At 58.4% G+C, this 21,440-nt stretch overlaps 1 protein-coding gene across 1 annotated transcript in view; it reads left to right on the top strand.

Annotated features, from left to right (window-relative positions):
• The first annotated feature begins 4,050 nt into the window (after positions 1-4,050).
• The window catches only part of TSPAN8 (tetraspanin 8), a 41,094-nt gene continuing 23,704 nt past the window's right edge, over positions 4,051-21,440 (top strand). Inside the window, exon 1 of the mRNA XM_032803824.2 lies at positions 4,051-4,147. Within this exon, the coding sequence (XP_032659715.1) occupies positions 4,088-4,147 (60 nt within the window). The 5' untranslated portion in view covers positions 4,051-4,087. The remainder of the gene's footprint in view (positions 4,148-21,440) is intronic.

The following is a 21,440-nucleotide window of genomic DNA, read 5'->3' as shown; positions in this document are numbered from 1 at the left end:
CCTTTACTTGTATTTAGCTTTTGCCTTACATTAGCATGCTAGTCTCACCCATTTACTGCACTCAAATGAGTGACTGATGACTTCATAAGCTAACCTATTAGGTTTTTCCTTATTTGCAATTTGTATTTTCAACTCCTTTAACTGGAAAAGGATTCCAGGTGATTTGTGGGAAAGCATTTATTTTTGTACACATATATAAGGGCCTAAATGTTGAATAAGAGTCTTTGCGATTGTGGGAGCAATTTGGCATGCACAATTAAATATGGGCACAAAACTGTAGGCAGAAATACTTATGCCGATAGTTGCACCCATTTAGAACTGCTACCGGCAATTCTGGTTGCACCTGTGAATCAGGTCATTACAGATCTAAATGCAATTGCAACTGCAAATAAATATACAATGATCAAGGATACTCCAAATCTGCAACTGCAAAGAAGAAAGGTGAATATACAACAGGGTTACCATCTTCTGCAGATAACTGTTACTAAAAATTTCTCAATAATGGAAGGCACTCACATACTTTTAATTATACACTGCACATTTTTACCTTAGGTACCTTGGCACATAGATATGAAACATCACTGTTACGACAATTCATGTAATACATGAAGATTATATTATAATTAGAATATAATCCACATTATAACATAATCCACATTAATTTTGCCCAATTCCCCTTTTATCAGTCTCAAACAAGGCATAGCAATCAAGTCACGTGAAAGCTCACTTTTGTTTTTTCAGAGAGACCAGAAGGAAAAAAAAAGTCCAGGTGGTTTTTACTCCTGGATAAATGGTGAACAAAAGAGATGCCACTGGTTTTAGGGAGAACTGGAATCCTCCTGGGACTTGCTTGTAATAACTGGTAAATGGTTCTTTTCTGACAAGAGAATTAAAATCCCAGAGATTCTGATAAATTACTTCAGCAACTGCAGCCTCCAATTGTACCTGCAATACTGAAAAAAAAAAGGCTGAGACCTACCTAAAATCTAGATCTTAAACTTTTTAAGTCTTCTAACTTCACTGCAACTGTATACACAAAAGCGTCAGATCTGCAGCTATACTGGTCTTGTGCCCTGCACAACTGAAAACATAACAGAGGGTGAAACTGGTTCTATTTCTGACACACCTTGGAGCAGCCTCTGGCTTGATCTTCATAGAGCGGGGTGAATAACTGTTTTTATTTTGTTTTATGTTTTTTGGTTTGCTGGCAGTTCAAAAATATTGTTTGGGATCGAACAAAACCTGAAACAAATAGATTAATTTCACTTCTGAGCAATTTTAACCTTTAAGTAAAAGCAAAGGGCTAGATTCACAGAATCACTGGAGGAGGAAGTGGTGCCACCATTCCTCTTAACCTAATAGCCCAGTGTTTGAGGAACTCACCTGGGATATGAGAGATTCAGGCTTAAGTCCCTGCTCTAGGGCAGGGATTATGAACTTGGCTCTCTTTCTTCTCAGAAGCATGTTCTAACCACTGTGATATTGGCTATTCTAGTCTAGGTCTTTCTCAAATTCTCCTGTTGATGCTGTTCCACTTTGTAACAAAAAGAAAGACAGAAAGACTTCATAGTCAGGTGGTTAGAGCGCTCTTTTGGGAATGGAAGATCTGGATTCAAGTCCTTATGCCAATGAATAAACTATTTGTCCAAAAAAATTTGCCCCAGCTTTAGTTCTAAGTTCTTCCCAACTTCAACAGCCCCTAAAGGGGCCATTCCAGTAGCTGGGGATCTTTGGAGTTAGGCATCAGTACACCAGCTTTGTGCCTTCTTTGTGCTCCACAGTGGTGGAAAGAAGATGGGAAGGTGGGATGGGACCTATAGACTCCCTTTATAACTTGCAAAATAGTTGCATACTAACCTCCTAGAGAGGGGCCATTATGTACATGTTTATCCTTGGTTTCTATATCAAAATGCTTCTCATTTTATCACATTTCCCCACCAGTGATTTCTTTTCTTTTTGAGTGTCTGGTCCAAACAGTTCAGATAAAACTATTTTAAAACTTATCAATTGTTAATGGGTATCTACTATACAAGACAGTTCATGACTGTGTAATCTCTGGTACAATATGACACTTTTCTTCAGAGCTACTCTGATAATAAACCTGCTTTAAATGCAATTCCATGCTTTAACTTTAGACTTATCTCTTCAAAGCAGATGTCAGCTGTAATTCTTTCATTGTCCTTTAAAGAATCCATCATATGATTTTATATGGTACTTGAACTATTCTCATGATTCATTTTGAGCTATGTAATTTTTCCATGAAGACATATAAATTTATTTACTTGTTTATTTATCTGGGTCTTCAGATCTAAAAATACTGCTCTGTTGTTTCTCCAAGTTTCTGAGAAATATGCATTTCATAAGCACAATTATTTTTAGGAACATTCTCTTATTCAGTTTGGACATTGTGAAATAAATTAGTCAGCCCTCAGGATTAGTAAAATTGTTACTTCCAAAAAATATGCCATACTTCTGAAATTTGAATATTAATTAGGTTAATTAAACACCAGTCATCAGAATTTAGAGCAGGTGAGTCTTCTTAAATTTAGTTTAATAAAAATTATGGACTATATTCAGTCAGTGTAACCTAGAGCACATCCCCTTTGTAAAGAGCAACAGGAAGAACCCATGTTCAGTGCCCAACAAATTGTATTGGTCCAACAAAACCCAGACAAGGTTACATATCTGTGTGCGCCATCTTCAGACACCCTGTCTATTAACCATTTATATATATATATGTAACGCTGCCCCACACAAGGGCATGCCATCAGCAGCAGGCATCAAATCTTGGACCTCTTGAGCTAAATGCTTGAGCCAAAAGATGCATCTCTCTTAGCCAAGACTGTAGCAATCTCTAGCTGGCTGAGCAACCATTAGAGGGGGACAGAGTGCCACTCCGAGGGGGCAGGGATTGAATGTGCAAATATAGAACACTTCCCAAACCACCTTGCTGTGCACTGAGAATGGAGATCTGGAGGATAACAGTAAACACCGCTGACTAAAGAGGGGGGTTGGTCAATGTGACTGGGGCTCAAACTGATTCAGTGTAACCCATCCCCAGCCTCTATCAGCAAAAGTTCTGTGGGCCCATCTGCAAATTAAAGCTTTCTTTCCATGGAGAACCCAATGTAACGCCTGCCTGACTTTCATCCCCCAGGACTGTTTTGTTGAGTTTCCTCTAGAAAACACAGCGATAGAGAAGGCCAAACAATCTGATATCTATATTCATTTAATAATATCTTTTTGAGGGCAACCAAAGAAAGCAAGGTCAAGTCATTACAATTGTCATTGTCATTTACTCTGGGACAAAATCCTGGCCCCTGCTCTCAGGGCGTAGGGAGTCTCAGAGTGGAACAATTTGACCGTTGTGCTGGGGCAGAAAAAAATCTGGGAATCTGCCCAGCGGTTGTATGCTCTGCACTACAGATCCCAGCTCCATGAGATGCTGTCATGAAGGGAAAGACAGGAGCAATCTGGAGAGGTCATTGAGATTGAAATAATGGTGGCAGATTCCTCTCTCCCACTCCTGTGCAGAGAAAGCCAGCATCCCTCCCATTACTTAGGCTGGATGTTTGGAGCAGGATTGAGGGGAGGGCTATGAATTCTGGCAATGTGTAAATAACGTGATGAAACAGAGCAAATCTTGTAATTGTTAGAAGCATTAGGAGTACAAGTGTTTAGCATTTAATGTTAGATTTTCTTAAAACTGACCCTATAAACGTTTTACATTTTTATTTCCTCTCCTCCACTTTTGATATTACGCCTTATCCTGTAATATATGTTTACTTTTGGGGTATGGAAAATAAGAATGCAAACATAAAAGATTCCAGTGCTGTAGACAGACCAAGAGAACATGACCATGCACATATTCAGAGATAACACTTGGTGATGCTTTTGAGTGCTTGGTTAATATTTACCCAGGGCATACATAGTAATTAAACAATTGTAACTGCTTTCCTCCAAGACTTTTGGTATCAGAGCACAGAACACAGCCTCAGAGCTTTTTGAAGCATTTAAAAAAAAAAGAGAGAGAGAAGAGCTCCTGTAAAAGCTTTCTCTGCAATTTTGGTTTCACCAGCTTTTGAAAATGGCAGGGGTCAGCAGCTGCATGAAATATTCCATGTTCATCTTCAACGTTTTGTTCTGGGTAAGTTGATGTTTAAGTTACTAATAGTGGCATGGGAACCAGAGCCCACCTTAGTCAGGGAATATAGCAGCAGTTATAAAGGAAATTAGATATAAATAAAAAATGAGAGTATGATTGGAAATAGGTAGAGCAGAGGGAAAGAGAATCCATTGAACTTCAGCTTATCAGCAACATTAGCTTAGTCTCTGGTTTTCTTTCATTTTCAATGCTAAGTAAATGCCTGTATTTTTTGTACATTCAAAATTAGAGATCTCGTTCTTGTGACGACATATTGCAAGTGCCCTCATTTTGAGGGACATCACTCATTATAGTCCAAAAGTTGTCGATGTTACATATGAACTATCTTGGTTTTACTGTTGTAAATTATTTACATTGGGGGGTTAGAATCATTTTATAGAAGCATTTTTAAATCTTTTGCAGAAATAATGTTTGTATGCATTGTGACAAAGTTCCTCCTCTACCTTGGTGGGTCCTGCGCTTATTGGCAGATTTGCTCACCTCAGTGATTTTCCCCACAGTCTGGGTCAACTCTTCCTGTGTCTGATCAGGAGTTGGGAGGTTTGGGGGGAACCTGGGCCTGCCCTCTACTCTGGGTTCCAGCCCAGGGCCCTGTGGATCGCAGCTGTCTATAGTGCTTCCTGTAACAGCTGCACGACAGCTACAGCTCCCTGGGCTACTTCCTCATAGCCTCCTCCAAACACCTTCTTTATCCTCATCACAGGACCTTCCTGCTGGTGTCTGATAATGCTTGTTCTCCTCAATCCTCCAGCAGTACACTCTCAGCTCTTTGGGCTTCTTGCTCCCAGCTCCTCACACACACTTCCTCCCCTCTGGCTTCCCCAGCCTGACTGGAGCGAGCTCCTTTTTAAACCCAGGTGCTCTTGATAGCCTGCCTTGATATGGCTGCAGGTCTTCTAATAGCCGTGTCCTGCGTTACACTGGTTCTAGCAAGTTCGCTGACTCTCTAGTTCAGCCCCTGCTCTGGTACTCAGGGGAACAAAGCTGCTTCTTCCTGTGCCAGTAGTGGCTCTCCCCTCTACTCTCTGCTGTAGAGGAAGGAGGAGAGGCTGCTGCTGACTTTCATGGTCTGGAGCGCTGCGGCTCTCACTGTGTTGCTTTGCTGACTGCTTCGCTGCTTGCGTTCTGCTCTGAGCGCTCCGACTGGTATGAAACTGGCTGAACACCTACCCACCCCTCTCTCTGCTATCTTGCTTACTGGCTGGCCTAGTAGATCCCCCCCCACCCTAGTTCCTGCTGTTACTCCACCTACAGCCCTTGAGGGGAGTGGGGGGGCTGCTGGCTGCTTTCCCAGAAGGGGAGAGTGAGGGACCCCGGCTCTTGTTTTGAGGGACACACATCTGAGCAGGGTTCCTCCTGCTGGACACCAGACCACCACCAGCCGGAGCTGCGGGAACTACTGGCAGTTTGCTAGGGATGTGTTTGGTGCCCCGGAGGAGAGAGAAGGAGAAAGAGGACTTGCCTGCTGCTGCGATGAAGCGTAGTGAAGAAGGGCACTGTGTTGGAGGGGCATTCCTGGACTGAGTCTTTTTCAAACTGTGCTCTTGTGTGGGGGATTGAACTGCGTCTGTTGGGACACTGGGGGTGTGCTGGAGCCTGCCCCCGTCCATCTGTGTCCCTTCGCCCACCACCATTGTGCCCCCTCCACCACCCCCGCTGGCTGTTCTTCTGCTTTGGATCTCCTTCCTGGGACTGAGCTGCTTACACTGGCTCACCGCGCCACGCTTCCATCATTTGGCCTGCAGCAGCAGCAGCTAACCATTGACTTTTGCAAAAGTGCCTGTGGTGCACCCCCTCCCCTGGACCTAGTTTCTTTTCCTTTGCCGCGTATTTGTCTGCCCACCTATTTCCTCTGTGGCCTGAATAGTCCTGCCCCAACCCTTGCAGCTTGTCCCCGTGGTCCTCTAACCGCCAATTCCCAGCTCGCCCTCCCTCCCCCGACCCTCTGCTCCCCCAGCCTATTGGTCCTCCCCCGTTGTCACCACGCCCCTCCCATGTGCTTTTTGCCCTGCGCCCACATCCGTGGTTTCTCCCTTGCACGTCGCACCCCCCCCGCGGTGTGATCTTCCCCCCTGATCCTCTTAGGTGCAACTAGAGAAGCCAGAACTTCCCTCTGCGTCGGTGCCTGAAAACCCTCCACTCCTAGTCCTTGGTTCTCCCATATGCCTTAGCCTTCCCTTTCTGGCGCCTGCCTTGCCCGCCTGCAGCCTAGCGGGGAGGGGTGGTTGCCTCTCTCTCCTTCCCCTTTCCCTCGCTGTTTGTCCCCCTCCCCGCTCTCATTATGGCGGGGGACGCAGCGGAGGAGACCCCTCACGATGCTCCCACCGCCCCTCCTCCACCTGCCCCTGTGTCCACTGCCCGAGCCTCCACCTCGACCACCACTGCCGATCCACCTACCTCTGCCCCTGCTGGGGCACAGGCGGCGGCGAGTACTGGGGAGACCTCCGCTGCTGCCATGTCCCTCCCCCCTTCCGATTCGGGGGGAGCCCCCCCAGCCGGTGGGAAGGGTCGGGGTGGGAAGAAGGGTAAGGGCCCCTCTAGAAAGGCCAAGCCCTCCATGGCGGAAACTGCCCCCGCTGCCGCGGCCCCGCTCCCGGCTGCAGCATCCCTCCCCTCTGTTCCCTCCACCAGCTCTGTGGGTGTTCCTCCCCCGGCCCCCAGGGCGTACGCCCAGGTGGCAGCGGCCCCCCCGCCTGCCACTGCTCCCCCGACTGCCGCTTCTGCTACCATCTACAGCGGCCGGGGCCCCTTTCCCACCTTGACCAGGAAGCACGGCATCCATTGCCTCCTGGTGCCCGCCTCGCCCCACGTGGAGACCTGAGTGCAGGCGTTGGTGACGGTGATGGGGCCCACGGCCATCGTGGCGGCCTCCAAAATGTACGGGAAGGTGGTCTTCTTCCTGGCATTGGAGGCCGCCGCACAGGAGGCGGTAGAGACGGGCCTGGTGGTGGGGGGCGTGTTCGTCCCCCCGGAGCCATTGGAAGACCTGGGGGTCCGCTTAATCCTGACCTCCGTCCCTCCCTTCCTGCCCAATGCCGCCCTGCTGCCCGCCCTTTCTGCCCTGGGGCGCCCCATCTCTGTCATCAGCCCTCTCCCGTTGGGCTGCAAGGACCCCGCCCTCCGTCACGTCCTCTCGTTCCGCCGGCAAGTGCAGCTTCAACTGCCGCCGGCGGCGCGTGGCAGGGAGGCGCTCAAGGGGTTCCTTCTGGTCCCCTACCAGGGTGCCCACTACTGGGTGCATTATTCAATGGGGGAGGCCCGGTGCTACCTCTGCTGGGCGATGAGGCACGTCCGGAGGGTCTGCCCCTTGACCCAGCACGGAGGAGCATCCCTGAGCCCCAGCAAGGCGCCGGCCCTGTCATCACCGGTACCCCTAGTTGCCCGGCACCCGAAGCTGCCCCTCCTCCTCCTTCTCGGTCCATCACTGTGGAGGAGGGTGCAGCGGAGATACCTCCGGGAATGGGAGAGGGCTCGTCCCAGGAGGTATCCTCCCTTGCTTCTGCTGTCCCACCACTGCCTCCCTGAGACCCTGAGCCATTGCCCTTGCCCCCGGATCTGACCCCTGTTAGCCAGCCCCCGGATGATGCCATGGAGGGCTGGTCTTTAGTGCAGGAGAAGTGGGGCAAGCGGAAGGCTCGAGCCTCGTTACATCCTTCTGATTCGGAGGACCCCCGGAAGAGCAGGTAGGGGGGCACTGATGAGGAGACTTCCGCCTTGCCCCCTGCTGACTCCTGTTCTGTGGTGCCGGCTGTGGACATCGTGGCAGCACTGGAGGGTAACGCCACCCCTCCTCCAGGGTCCCTTCCCGTGGAAGCCCCCGAGGGAGCCTCTCTTGCCCCCTTCCCACTCGACGCCTCTGCGAGCGCTGATGTGGGTATCACCTCGGGAGCTAGCGGGGAGGGCCCTGGGGTGGTGGATGGTGCTCTCTCTTCCATCTACGAGGAGATCAAGGCCCTGGGTCTGACCCCAGTCACGCAGGGGGAGGACGACCCTCTGCCAGCGGGCCTCGATCTGGGCGACCTCACCCTGGTCCCCCTGTCCTTGAGTTTCCTTCCCTTGACCGTTGCTTCTGCTCCCGCCTCTGAGGGTTCCCTGGATTCTTCCATCGACCCGGCTGCGGGTGGCACCCTGTTGACGGCCGCCAAGCCCATTGGGGCGACGGCCAGTGCCCCGCTGCCGAGACCCGGTTCCCAGGGGGTGTCCCTCTTGGGTGTGGGGGACCCGCGCTCCTTCCTAGGCAGGGACCCCACTGACAAACATCTATCTCTGGATGCTGAGGCTGCCGCACGTGCCACAGTGGCTAAGCCTGGCATCATTAGGGGTCCCCTTCCCACTTCCCAGATCCCTGAGCCTGGCCAGGAGGAGCCACCATCCAGCGGCTCAACTACAGGGGCTCAGGATCCTGCCTCTACCCACTTCCCTGATTCTCTCTCTGATCCCCGTCCTACTCCTGTTAGCCCTGTCCTTGTCCCCCCCACCTCCTGTGATGCCAGTGCCACCCCTGGGACTATCCCCCAGGGAGCGGCTTCAGTAGCTTTTCCTTGTCCTGACCCACCAGGGGCTGCTGTTCTCCTTCCGCCGCCCCTTGTTGAACTGGGGAGTGGGGCGGGTCACATGGCGTCAGCCCATTGGACGCCACGTCGGGGGTCTGCCCCCTGCCTGCCTGCCTCGGTGGGCCACGGGGCTGTGACGGGGACCCCACTGGGGGCCGGTCATCGATCGGTGACCCCACCCCCCATGCGCTGAGGGAGGAGCTGCAGGAGTTTCTTGAAGATGTCCGTGGCTCCCGTAATAAAGTCCAGCTTGCGCTCCGGTGGTGGGTGGATTTCCATCAGGTCCTCCGGGCCGCGAGGGCCCTCATGGGGGAGGGTAAGAGGACTGGAAAGCAGGCTGCTGGGGCCTACCGGCGGGTCCGCATCTTCCATGACTCTTTACTCACCTATGGGGTAGGTCACGGATTACTGCGTGGCCTGCTGGAGGCCGTGGGCGCGTCTGCCGGCGAGGATCCCCCCCAGCCCTCCTCATGGTGCCGATCATCTTTGCCACTTTAAACATACATCCGGGGCTGTAGGATGGGTCTCCACAGAACTCAGGTGCTCTCTCTACCATCCGGAGGGGGGTACTTCTGTGATTTCCTGCAGAGAGACTCCATTACGGATCGGACGACTGAAGCTAGCTGTTCCCCGTTCCGGCTGGAGTGGGGGGAACGAGCCGGGTAGGGCCGCAGGCACTTTCGGCGGCCGTGGTCCTTTGGCCATAGTCGTTGGCCACTAACAATATTAGACCGATGAAATTGACGGGACGGCAAGGCCACCTCCAATAGCGGATCCGGAAGTGCACAGGCGGACCTCGCACAGCCCCAGCAACACCCCCGTTTCGAGCACCATCATGGGCCGTAGGTCGGGTAAAAAGGGTCGCCACCGACCTACGGCCTCCAGGTGCGCGGGTTGCGAGGCTGTGCAGCGGCGCTCTGTCAGCAACCGATGAAGGTCCCTCCGAGGATCCATCCGCGTACGGGCTTGTGGCTACTACAACCGCCACAGTCCTAGGTCGAATGTGTCCGGTATGCACTCCGTACCGGAGCAGTCTCCGGCTGGCCACCGAAATCAAGAGTAGCCAGACGCGTTTGCGCCTTTATGAGTCAGACAGAGGGGCTGAGGCAGCCGCGACCTGGCTTCTCTGGCGTACAGACTCCCATCCTGCGCATTCCAAACGTAGCCCCTCGGGTATCCGGAGGGGTTACAATGTAACGACCCACCACACATGAAACTCGGGAACGGGACTCGGTGCCCCGCTCGGAGGAGAAGGCCTGAGGGGAATCAGTCCCTCGGGCCGCCGTCGGACCAGCAGGACACGCCCACAGCGCTCTCAGTGTCACGGCCCGGGCAGAGGGACAGACCGGCGACACTCATCGCGCTCGGAACAGTCTGGAGCGACCACCTAAGAGTCACCGAACCAAGAGCACGGCGTCCGACTTGCAGATTCACGTGCGGGTGGAGGCCATTGGTCGCGCCGCCGCCGCTGGACCGCATTTTCTGTCACGTTTCACCTTTTACGGGCCCACTCCGCCGGCGTTCGCCGCGGCGGCGGCCCCCCTGCTTCGCTTCCTTTCGGCCCATCACCATCCTAGCCACCGAAAAAAGGTGACACGCCCTCCTCGCTGCGCTGCAAGGACGGGCGGAGGGCACGGCTCGATGGAATTCGCACCTCCTCATAGTAAGTAGCTTGCATGGACGGAGCGCGGAGAGCCTTTGACGTGTGTCGAATACCGGCTGAGCCAGGCAGTGATCTGTGGCCTTGCTCGAGCAAGAGCGCATGGCGCAAGCGGTGCATCCTTCCTTCACGCGGGCGCGGGCGGCGGTCGTGGATCCTGGGGAAAAAGTGCGCACGCGACTGCTGCGTCAGCTGGCTTCTGCCTGATCACACGCGCCACCCCGACGCGCTGCACAGCGCACAGGGGGCGAGAGCGCGACGAGCGTGGGAGAGGGCCCACGCCCCACGATAACGACGTCCCCGGCATCAGACAGCGTGTGGCGGAGAGGACGCCCCGAGGGTTGGCTTTCGCGAGACGAACAATAAGAGAGCACTAGCAGGGCTCGAGCTCCCCATGGCGCGAGAGATAGCACAGCGTAACTGCGGCGTTCGACACGCGGAGGACGGAGGAAGCCGGAGAAGGGGGCTAACTCACAGACGCACTAGCTCGAGGAGGACATAGCTGAGAGAGTCCCCAGTGGAGACAGATTGGTGTGTTCGGGACAAAGATGAACCATGAAGCCAAAAAAGTAGAGACACACAGGACGATGAGGCAACTAGGAAAAGGAAATGAAAGTTGAACCTAAGACCGGGCGCAAGCCGTTTACGGTGGCAGTCCTTGCACCAGGACATGACAGTTACAACTGGGCACGCCCGAAGGAAGGGGGGTCCTCCCGACACAAGAAAGGCACCCTTGGGACAATCCCGCAGCGGGGATGGCACGCCCTAATGCTCGGTGCGGCCATCAACAGGGCCCACCGCGAGCCGGTCATGCGGAGAGCCAGACCCCTCAGCGGAGCAGAATGCAGCGCAGGGAAAGGAACTCGGCGAGGGGACCGGGAAGAGGTCCGCAGAATCGGCCCTGCAAGGGTCGTCTCCCCCGGCGGGCAGACCCAGGCCTCGACTCCTCATAGATGGAAGGTGAGATCGCCCTCAGCCACCCAGGGCCCGCGACCAAAAGGGACGCCCACCTCGCCCTCGCGAGAGCGTTGAGTGGGAGGGGCAGAGGGCCCCTTGGGGGATTCCACGGACGGACGCCGGAGAGGGCGTGGCGTATCCGCCGTGTGCCACAGCTCCACGCGGCACATATCACGACATGGACGCATCCCATCTCTCTCGGAGGAGAGGAGTCGGAACACGCGCTGGCGTAAGGCCCGGCCTGCGTTCTACGCCCATGGAGAAAAAGCGTAGGGGGGCCAGACAAAGCACGTCCCACCCTTTGCCTCCCCGCAGCAGACGGTCCACGGGCCTCTCGCGCATATCGGAACGCGCCGCGGTAAAGAAATGTGATGGCGAAGAGCCAAGGGACGCTCTACGCGGCCTTTGCGCCCTCCTCGCGCACTTCCAGACACCGCCTCAGAGCTATCCTCCAATCGCTGGTGCGAGAGTCTCACAAGTCGGGGACGCGGGCAATCTACCGGGGGAGCGCGAAACTCGGGCACTGTCAGGGCGACTCCGCCGACCGGGGCTAGAGCACGTCACTCGTCATCTGCGGCGAGATTCTGGAAGCCATCCAGTGCTACGAAGGCCACACACTAAATTTCCACTCGATTCCGGGAGGGTTCTAAAGCCCCACGCTTCTCATCGGATGCTACTCAGCCCGAGGCCGTACTCTGTCACCGCTGGTCCACTCTTTCGCTCACGCAGAGCGAACGTGGGACTGAGCAAGAAAGAGAGGGAAAGCTTCGGTGGCGGGCACTCGGGGCGGCTTATCGAATCGGGCAGCAGCGGGCCGAGGCTCAGAGTAAGGTCGGCCTTCTCCAAGATGCCAAACCTCGAGTGGGGGGACCGTCCGCGTCACACATGGAGGAGAGTCAATCGCCGTGCGGACGCTCTCTCGCTCATCGCCGGCAGCACAGAGAGCAACACACAAAGCATGGCAAAGGGGCCGATCTCGCTGCGTCGAGGCGTCGCCCTGCGCGCGCACCGTGTAGTGCCAGCACGTGACCAATCCAACTACACCCGTAGTTCCCCGGGGCCTGCACGATCTCTTCCGACTAACGGGGAGTGCTGGTCCGAACGCACTTAGAACATGGAATTAGGGGCTCTAGGATCGTTCGGTACGCGTCTTGCCCTGTCCCGGGCAAAAGGAAATGGGCGTCGACGCAGGATGAGCACGGACCGCTCTCTGGAACTCGCCTGCCGGCAGAAGGAGAGAACGCTACGCGCTAGGGTCGGGCGTGGCCTTGCAGCCTCGGACCAGTTGTGTAGGTGTTTCGCACAGGTGCGCGGGTAATGCACTTTGTGCACGAGGCTGGTGGTCAAGCAGGGCACAACACTGGACCCATAGCCCGAGCCGGTCAGCTTCGGGCGGGGAGTGCGGGCAGGGTGCCCCTCTCGGCCAGCTGTACACCTGGCGATCGAGCTCTTCCTCGTCTCCTCGCAGAGAGACGGGGTTGTTGCTCGGGAGCCGGCGCTGCGGTCTGTCCGTCGGCGTAACGCTGACGGATGTGTCGCTCGTGTCCAGGATCCCGGAGACTTGGAGCGTCGTGGAGGCTGCCAGGTGTGTACGCGGCAGCCTCCTCCGCCCGGGTTAACTGGTCAAGAGCTCTGGCTGGTGATCGGGGACGGGGGCAGGTGCGAGCTCCTCTCCACCCGCGCTTCAGGCCATCCGCTGAACGCAGCGGTCCGGCTCTATCTCGGCAGTTTACCTTGTCTGCCACGCATCCGTCTCTGCCAGAGAACTGGCACGGTTTGGAGGCAGGTGGCGGAACGGCTCCAAATGGACGGACTAATCCGGTGGCCTCTCCCTTCGGGGTGAGGGCCGCTGGTGCTTAAATCAACGGTCTGTTCCATGCTCTGGTACGGCTCATCGCCGGTACCTGGCCCTGATTCCTGGCATACCGTCCGACGGGCGATTTCTGGGGTTCTTTTGGCACAGGGACGCACTGGGTTCTGCAGGGCCTCCCCTGCCCCTGGAGGAAGAGGGGGCATGCCTGAAGTGCCATCGCACTCAGGTCCGTGTCTTCCCCTCCAGGGTCCCTGCAGAGGCTCTGTATGGTGCAGGTATCAGGTGGAGCGTACTGACGCACGCCTTTCCCCGACCGCTTCCACCACCCCCAGGGGGTCGATATGACCGGCAGCTCTTTTACCTCCACCGTGGGGCCGACATCCTCGCGGAGCCCCTGCTACACAATCCCCAGCGTCGATGTCGCAGGTGCGGAGTCCCCCGCGTGCGGCAGATGGCTGGTCTCTGTCGGGACACGCAGGGTCGGAGACCTCCTGGAGCTAGACCGGGGGACTGGGTCTGGATCCCCCGACGCTCGCCAGACGCATGGCGCTCTCCAGACCTCATACTCCCCTGGCGCGTTACTTTAGAGGTAGGGCCGCTTGCTGCCTGCTGCGGGGCGTACCTCTACCGGGGGGGTTCCTGCGAAGGGGCAGGCCCCGCCCACCGAACTCATGCGGTTGCCATCCACCGAGTGGCGCCGTGACCAGTATATTGGTAAGGGGCCACTGAGCGCTCAGGGACCAGTAGGACTCAAATAGCGCCCCCTCCACGATGCTGCTTTCCACTAGCAAAGGGGCCTCCACGATGTGCAGGCGTGCGGTTCCACGAACTGTGCACAACGCGGCACACCTCCGGTCACACCTCGTGACCCACACCCCTCAACAGCCTATCTACGTTGTGGCGGCCTGGAGGTAGAAAAGACCACTCCTCCATTTGCGCGGCTGCCACGAGGGGTGGGCCCACCACCTCCCAGCGACCATAGATCCTCAGGGGCCGTGCCCCGCGAACGGCCGTGCGTCCGAAAAAAGTGGACAGGTCCCGCCGCTGTAGATTGTGGTGAAGGGGTCGGAGTGAGGCGGCGCAGGCTGGGGGCGCGACGTTAGGCTTACCCTGGGGCGGGGGGGAACCCAGAGCTGGTTGGGATAGCGGGAGGTGATGCGCAGCGGGAGGGGCGCGGCAGTGGGGGATTCCGCCATGGAGGCCTGGCTTCCGGGTCTACTCGTCCCACCGAACTGCCACCGTGGGAGTCCCCAGAAGGGAGGACTGGCGCAACGGAGGTCTCCCGTACCGCGCGCGCGCAGGGCGGAGGAAGTGATCGGAGCGGCGGTTGAGTGCTAAAGGGCGTGGGGGCACCAGGACCAGAGTACCGGAAGGATACGGCAGACTGACCATCGAGGGAACGGGAGCATGCCCATCAGGATACCTAAATGCACGGGGATCAGGGGAATGGCAGATGGGGGGTGCAGTGAAAAGGGGAACTCAATGGTCGAAGGCACGAAAGCGCATGGGGGGCGTGGGCACGAGGGAGAAATTCAGGTGGGGAGCACAGGTGGGGGAGGGGCGAGTGGGAAGGGGCAAGGAACACGGGAGCTGCAGGGCGGGCAGAATAGCAGGGCCACGGGGGACCTCCTGCCACCTCCGAGGTGAGAAGCCCTGGTGACGCCAGCTGTGTACTCTGCCTGGTCCCAGGCGCCAGGGATGTCACTTTGGCTGCTCTCATGGCGCTGACACGGCGTGTACTTGGCGCGTTCCCCCTGTTCGCGAAACACTGCCCTTCTGTGGCGAGAAGGAGCCCTTGGCGCACATTTATTTGAGTGGCGCCAGGTTGTCAGAGAACGGGACATAGGTTAGGGCGCCAGCACACTACCTGGAAAGAGCATCTCTGGCATTGTCTGCAGTTTCATGACTTTTCCCTCACCTGTTACATCTACGCACTCCCCTCCGTGGCCCACGAAGTCGGGGATCTCCTATCAAACTCCTCTTAGCCTAGCCAAACTAGCCATGCCTACATACACAGGGAAGGAGGTTGGCTGATGGGATTTCTGCGACTGTAGGGTCCCTCTTTCACCTCATCTGTTCATCGCATCCAGGCGGAGTTCTCGTGGCCGCGTCCACTGGCTCCCTTGACGCCTTGAGGAGCAGTGGGCATTGTCCAGGGTTCTCTGCTCAGTGTCTCCAACATTCGTATAAATCATTCGTTGGGACACCGGGGGTGTGGCGGGGAGCCTGCCCCCGGTCCATCTGTGTTCCCTTTCGCCCCCACCACCATCGTTGCCCCCTCCACCACCCCTGCTGGCTGTTTTCCTTCGCCTTTGGACTCCTGCCTCTGGGACTGAGCTGCTCGCCTGATCCACCACGCCCACTGCCATCATTTGGGCCTGCAGCAGCAGCAGCCTATAATTAATTGACTTTCGCACAAGTGCCTGTGGGCGCACCACCTTCCCCCTCCCCCTGGACTGGCCCCTTCCTTTTTTGTCCGCCCCACCTATTTCCCTCTGTGGCCCTGCTAGTTTTGCCCCAGCCCTGCAGCTATCCCCGTGGTCCCTCTGCCCCATTCCCAGCTAGCCCTTCTCCCCCCACCCTGTGCTCCCCCTGCCCTGATTGGTCCCTCCCCTCGTGCGCCCACGCCCCCCCCGCGCTTGTGCCCTTCCCCCATTTGAGTTTCCCCTTGTTCACTGCACCCCCGCCCATCTGCCATTGTCCCCCCTGATCCCCCAGTGCAACTGGAGGAGCCGGAACTCCCCTCTGCGTCGGTGTCCTGTCACCCTTCCACCCCTAGGTCCTTGGCTGCTCCCCGCACCCCTTTAGCCTTCCCTTTCTGGCACCCCTCCCCCCTGCACCTAGCGGGGAGGGGTGGTCGCCTCCTCTCCTTCCCCTCCCCTCGCTGTTTGTCCCCCTCCCGCTCTCGTTATGGCGGGGGACGCGGCGGGGGAGGCCCCACGCGATGCTCCCACTGCCCCTCCTCCACCTGCCCCCATGTCCACTGCCCTAGCCTCCACCTCAACCGCCGCTGCCGCTCCACCTACCTACCACCGCCCCTGCTGGGGCACTGGCAGCGGCGAGTACCGGGGAGACCTCCGCTGCTGCCACGTCCCTCCCCCCTTCCGATTCGGGGGAGCTCCCCCAGCCGGTGGGAAGGGTCGGGGTGGGAAGAAGGGTAAGGGCCCCGCTAAAAAGGCCAGGCCCTCCATGGCGGAACCTGCCCCCACTGCCGCAGCCCCGCTCCCGGCTGCGGCATCCCTCCCCGCTATTCCCTCCACCAGCTCTGCGGGTGTCCCTCCCCCGGCCCCCAAGGCATACGCCCAGGTGGCGGCGGCCCCCCCGCCTGCCACCGCTCCTCCGACCACCGCTTCCACCACCATCTACAGCGGCCGGGGACCCTTTCCCACCTTGACCAGGAAGCACGGCGTCCGTTGCCTCCTGGTGCCCGCCTCGCCCCACGTGGAGACCTACGTGCGGGCGTTGGCGAGGGTGGTGGGGCCCACGGCCATCGTGGCGGCCTCCAAAATGTACGGGAAGGTGGTCTTCTTCCTCGCATCGGAGGCCGCCGCACAGGAGGCGGTAGAGAGGGGCCTAGCGGTAGGGGGCGTGTTCGTCCCCCTGGAGCCGTTGGAAGACCTGGGGGTCCGCTTGGTCCTGACCTCCGTCCCTCCTTTCCTGCCCAATGCCGCCCTGTTGCCCGCCCTTTCTGCCCTGGGGCGCCCCATCTCCGTCATCAGCCCTCTCCCCTTGGGCTGCAAGGACCCCGCCCTCCGTCACGTCCTCTCGTTCCGCCGCCGCAAGTGCAGCTTCAACTGCCGCCGGCGGCGCGTGGCGGGGAGGCGCTCGAGGGGTCCTTTCTGGTCCCCTACCAGGGGGCCCACTACCGGTGCACTATTCGACGGGGGAGGCCCGGTGCTACCTCTGCCGGGCGATGGGGCACATCCGGAGGGATTGCCCCTGGCCCAGCACGGAGGAGCGTCCGGGACCCCTGAGCCCCGGCACGGTGCCGGCCCTGTCATCGCCGGCACCCCTGGCCGCCAGGCACCCGAAGCTGCCCCTCCTCCTCCTTCTCGGTCCATCGCTGTAGAGGAGGGTGCAGCGGGGATACCGCCGGGCGTGGGAGAGGGCTTGTCCCAGGGGGATCTTCCCTCACTTCTGCCGTCCCACCACTGCCTCCTGGAGTCCCTGAGCCATTGCCCTTGCCCCCCGATCCGACCCCTGTTAGCCAGCCCCCGGATGATGCCATGGAGGGCTGGTCCTTAGTGCAGGGGAAGCGGGGCAAGCGGAAGGCTCGAGTCTCGTTAAACCCTGCAGATTCGGAGGCCCCCCGAAGAGCAGGAAGGGGGGCGCCGATGACGAGCCTTCCGCCTTGCCCCTGATGACTCCACTTTGTGTGGTGCCGGCTGGGGACATCGTGGCAGCACCGGGAGGGTAACGCCGCCCCTCCTCCGGGGTCCCTTCCCGTGGAAGCCCCCAAGGGAGCCTCTCTCACCCCCCTCCCACTCAACGTCTCTGCGAGTGCCGAGGTGGGTGTCACCTCGGGTGCTAGCGAGGAGGGCCCTGGGGTGGTGGAGGGCGATCTCCCTTCCATCTTTGAGGAGATCGAGGCCCTGGGTCTGACCCCAGTCACGCAGGGGGAGGACGACCCTCTGCCAGCGGGCCTCGATCTGGGCGACCTCACCCCGGTCCCCCTGTCCCCGAGTTCCTTTCCCCTTACCGCTACTTCTGCTCCCACCTCTGAGGGTCCCCTGGATTCCTCCATCGACCCGGCTGGCGGGTGGCCCTCTGTTGCTGGCCGCCGAGCCCATTAAGGCGACGGCCAGTGCCCCGCTGCCGGGACCCGGTTCCCAGGGGGTATCCTTCTTGGGTGTGGAGAACCCGCCCTTTCCTAGGCGGGGACCCCATTGACAAACATCTATCTCCAGATGCCGAGGCTGCCCCACGTGCCACTCTGGCTGCGCCCGGCATCATTAGGGGTCCCCTTCCCACTTCCCAGATCCCTGAGCCTGACCAGAAGGAGCCACCGTCCAGTGGCTCACCTATAGGGGCTCAGGATCCCGTCTCTGCCCCCTTCCCAGATTCTCTCCCTGATCCCCGCCCTACTCCTGTTAGCCCTGTCCTTGTCCCCCCCACCTCCTGTGATGCCAGTGCCGCCCCTGGGAATGCCCCCCAGGGTGCGGCTCCGCTAGGTTTTTTCCTTTCCCGACCCACCAGGGGCTGCTGTTCTCCTTCCGCCACCCCTTGTTGAACCGGGGAGCGGGCGGGTCGCGTGGCGTCGGCCCATCGGACGCCACGTCGGGGGGGTCTGCCCCCTGCCTGCCCGCCTCGGTGGGCCACGGGGCTGTGACGGGGGCCCCACTGGGGGACAGTCATCGGTCGGTGACCCCACCCCCCCATGCGCTGAGGGAGGAGCTGCGGGAGTTCCTCGACGACGTCCGTGGCTCCCGTAACAAAGTCCATCTTGCGCTCCAGCGCTGGGGGGATTTCCATCAGGTCCTCCGGGCCGCGAGGGCCCTCATGGGGGAGGGTAAGAGGACCGGGAAGCAGGCCGCCGCGGCCTACCAGCGGGTCCGCCTCTTCCGTGACTCGTTAGTCACCTATGGGGTAGGTCACGGATTGCTGCGCGGCCTGCCGGAGGCTGTGGGCGTGTCTGCTGGCGAGGATCCCCCCCAGCCCTCCTCATGGCACCGATCATCTTTGCAACGTTAAACACCCGGGGCTGTAGGATGGGTCTCCGCAGGACCAGGTGCTCTCCTACCTCGGGAGGGGGGTTACTCTGTGATTTTCCTGCAGGAGACCCATACGGATCCGGCCGCTGAAGCTAGCTGGCGGCTGGAGTGGGGGAACGAGGCCTACTTTAGCCACTTCTCGGTTTGCGCGGGCGGGGTGGCGACCTTGTTCTCCCCCGACCTACGGCCCGAGGTGCTGGGGGTCGCTGAGGCTGTGCCGGGCCGCCTGCTGCACCTCCGGGTCCGCATGGAGGGGCTTGTGGTTAATCTCGTCAATGTTTATGCCCCGACATCGGGCCCGGAGAGGTTGCATTTTTTTCAGCAGGCGTCCGCCTTCCTCGGCTCCCTGGATCCTCGTGAGTGCCTGGTCCTGGGAGGGGATTTTAATACCACCCTTGAGGAACGGGACCGCTCGGGGACCGAGCAGTGCCCGCCGCCGCGGACGTCCTCCGGGAGATTGTCGAACGCCACTCCCTGGTGGACGTCTGGCGCGACCACCACCCCCGGACGACGTTTCGACGTTCACCTTCGTCTGGGTGGAGGCCCATCGGTCGCGCCACTCCCGGCTGGACCGCATTTACCTGTTGCGTTTCCACCTTTCACGGGCCCACTCCTCCAGCGTTTGGCCGGCCCCCTTTTTGGATCACCACTTTGCCACCGTGACGGCCTCTCTCTGTGCGGAGAGGCCGGGGCTGGCCTATTGGCACTTTAATAATAGTTTGCTGGAGAATGCAGTCTTCGTGGCGTCCTTCCGGGAGCTCTGGCTGGCCTGGCGAGGGCAGAGGCGCACCTTTGCCTCGGCGTGGCGGTGGTGGGATCTGGGGAAGGTGCGCGCCTGGCTCTTCTGCCATGACTACACCCGGGGCGCCAGCCGACGGAGGGATGCGGCGATAGAGCAGTTGGAGCGGGAGGTCTTGGAGCTGGAGAGGCGTCTGGTCGCCAGCCCTGAGGATCCATCCCTCTGCGCAGCATGCTGGGAGAAGCGGGAGGAGCTCCTGGCCCTCGAGGACCATCGGGCCCAGGGTGCTTTTGTTCTATCCCGCATCCACCTCGTTCGGGAGATGGATCGTGACTCCTGCTTCTTCTATGCCCTGGAGAAAAGGAGGGGGGCAAAGAAGTACGTCACCTGCCTCGTGGCGGAGGACGGCACCCCCCTTACGGATCTGGTGGAGATGTGCGAGAGGGCCAGGGCCTTCTATGCAACTCTTTTCTCCCCGGATCCGACCGATCCTAACGCTTGCAGAGTGCTCTGGGATGGACTCCCGATGGTCAGCACGGGCGACTGGGACCGGCTAGAGCTGCCTCTCACTCTGGCCGAGTTCTTGGAAGCACTCCATTGCATGCCCACCAATAAATCTCCGGGCATGGACGGGCTGACCGTGGAGTTCTATCACGTGTTCTGGGATGTCCTCTGTCCAGACCTGGTCACCGTCTGGGCAGAGTCTTTGCAGAGCGGGGTCCTCCTTCTCTCGTGCAGGCAAGCTGTGCTTACCTTATTACCGAAGAGGGGGGACCTCCGCGACTTACAGAATTGGTGTCCCATCTCGCTCCTCGGCACGGACTACAAAATCTTTGCGAAGGCCATCTCGATGAGGCAACGGTCCATGCTGGTGGACGTGGTCCATCGAGACCAGACCTACACCGTCCCGGGCCGCACGATCTTTGATAACTTGTATCTGGTCCGGGACCTTCTGGAATTAGGGTGTAGGGATGGTCTGTCATTCGCCCTCTGTCCCTGGATCAGGAGAAGGTGTTCGACAGGGTGGATCACGGGTATCTCTTGAGCACTCTGCTAGCATTTGGCTTCGGACCCCAGTTTGTGGGTTTTCTCCAGGTGCTGTACACTTCTGCGGAGTGTCTGGTCAGGCTCAGCTGGACCCTGACTGAGCCGGACAGCTTCGGGCGGGGAGTGCAGCAGAGGTGCTCCCTTTCGGGCCAGCTGTACGCTCTGGCGATCGAACCCTTCCTCTGTCTCCTCCGCAAGAGGTTGACGGGGTTGGTGGTTCGGGAGCTGGAGCTGCGGCTGGTCCTGTCAGCATATGCTGACGATGTGCTCCTCGTGGTCCAGGACCCGGGCGACTTGGCGCAGGTGAGCTTGGCAGGCGTGTACTCAGCGCCTCCCCCTCCGGGTCAACTGGGTCAGAATCTCTGGCCTGGTGGCGGGGATGGTGGCAGGTAAGCTCCCTCCCATCCATGCTTCAGGCGCATCCGGTGGAGCGCGGTCTGCTGCTGTTATCTCGCATTACCTTTTGCCATGCATCCGTCTCCCGAGAACTGGCCATGGTTTGAGGGGCGGGTGACGGAGTGCTCCGGAAAGGACAGGACTACTCCGGTGCCTCTCCCTTTGGGGGAGGGCACTGGTGCTTAATCAACTGGTCCTGTCTATGCTTTGGTACTGGCTCAACACCCTGGTCCCGGCCCCGGATTTCCTGGCCAACCTCCGGACGGCGATTCTGGAGTTCTTTTGGCCAGGGATGCACTGGGTCTCTGCAGGGGTCCTCCATCTGCCCCTGGAGAAGCGGGGGCAGGGCCTGAAGTGCCTACGCACTCAGGTCCATGTCGTCCGCCTCCAAGCCCTGCA

The sequence above is a fragment of the Chelonoidis abingdonii genome, chromosome 1 (genome assembly GCF_003597395.2).
Source record: "Chelonoidis abingdonii isolate Lonesome George chromosome 1, CheloAbing_2.0, whole genome shotgun sequence".
NCBI classification, from domain to species: domain Eukaryota; kingdom Metazoa; phylum Chordata; order Testudines; family Testudinidae; genus Chelonoidis; species Chelonoidis abingdonii.
This window is presented reverse-complemented; position numbering and strand designations above follow the sequence as displayed.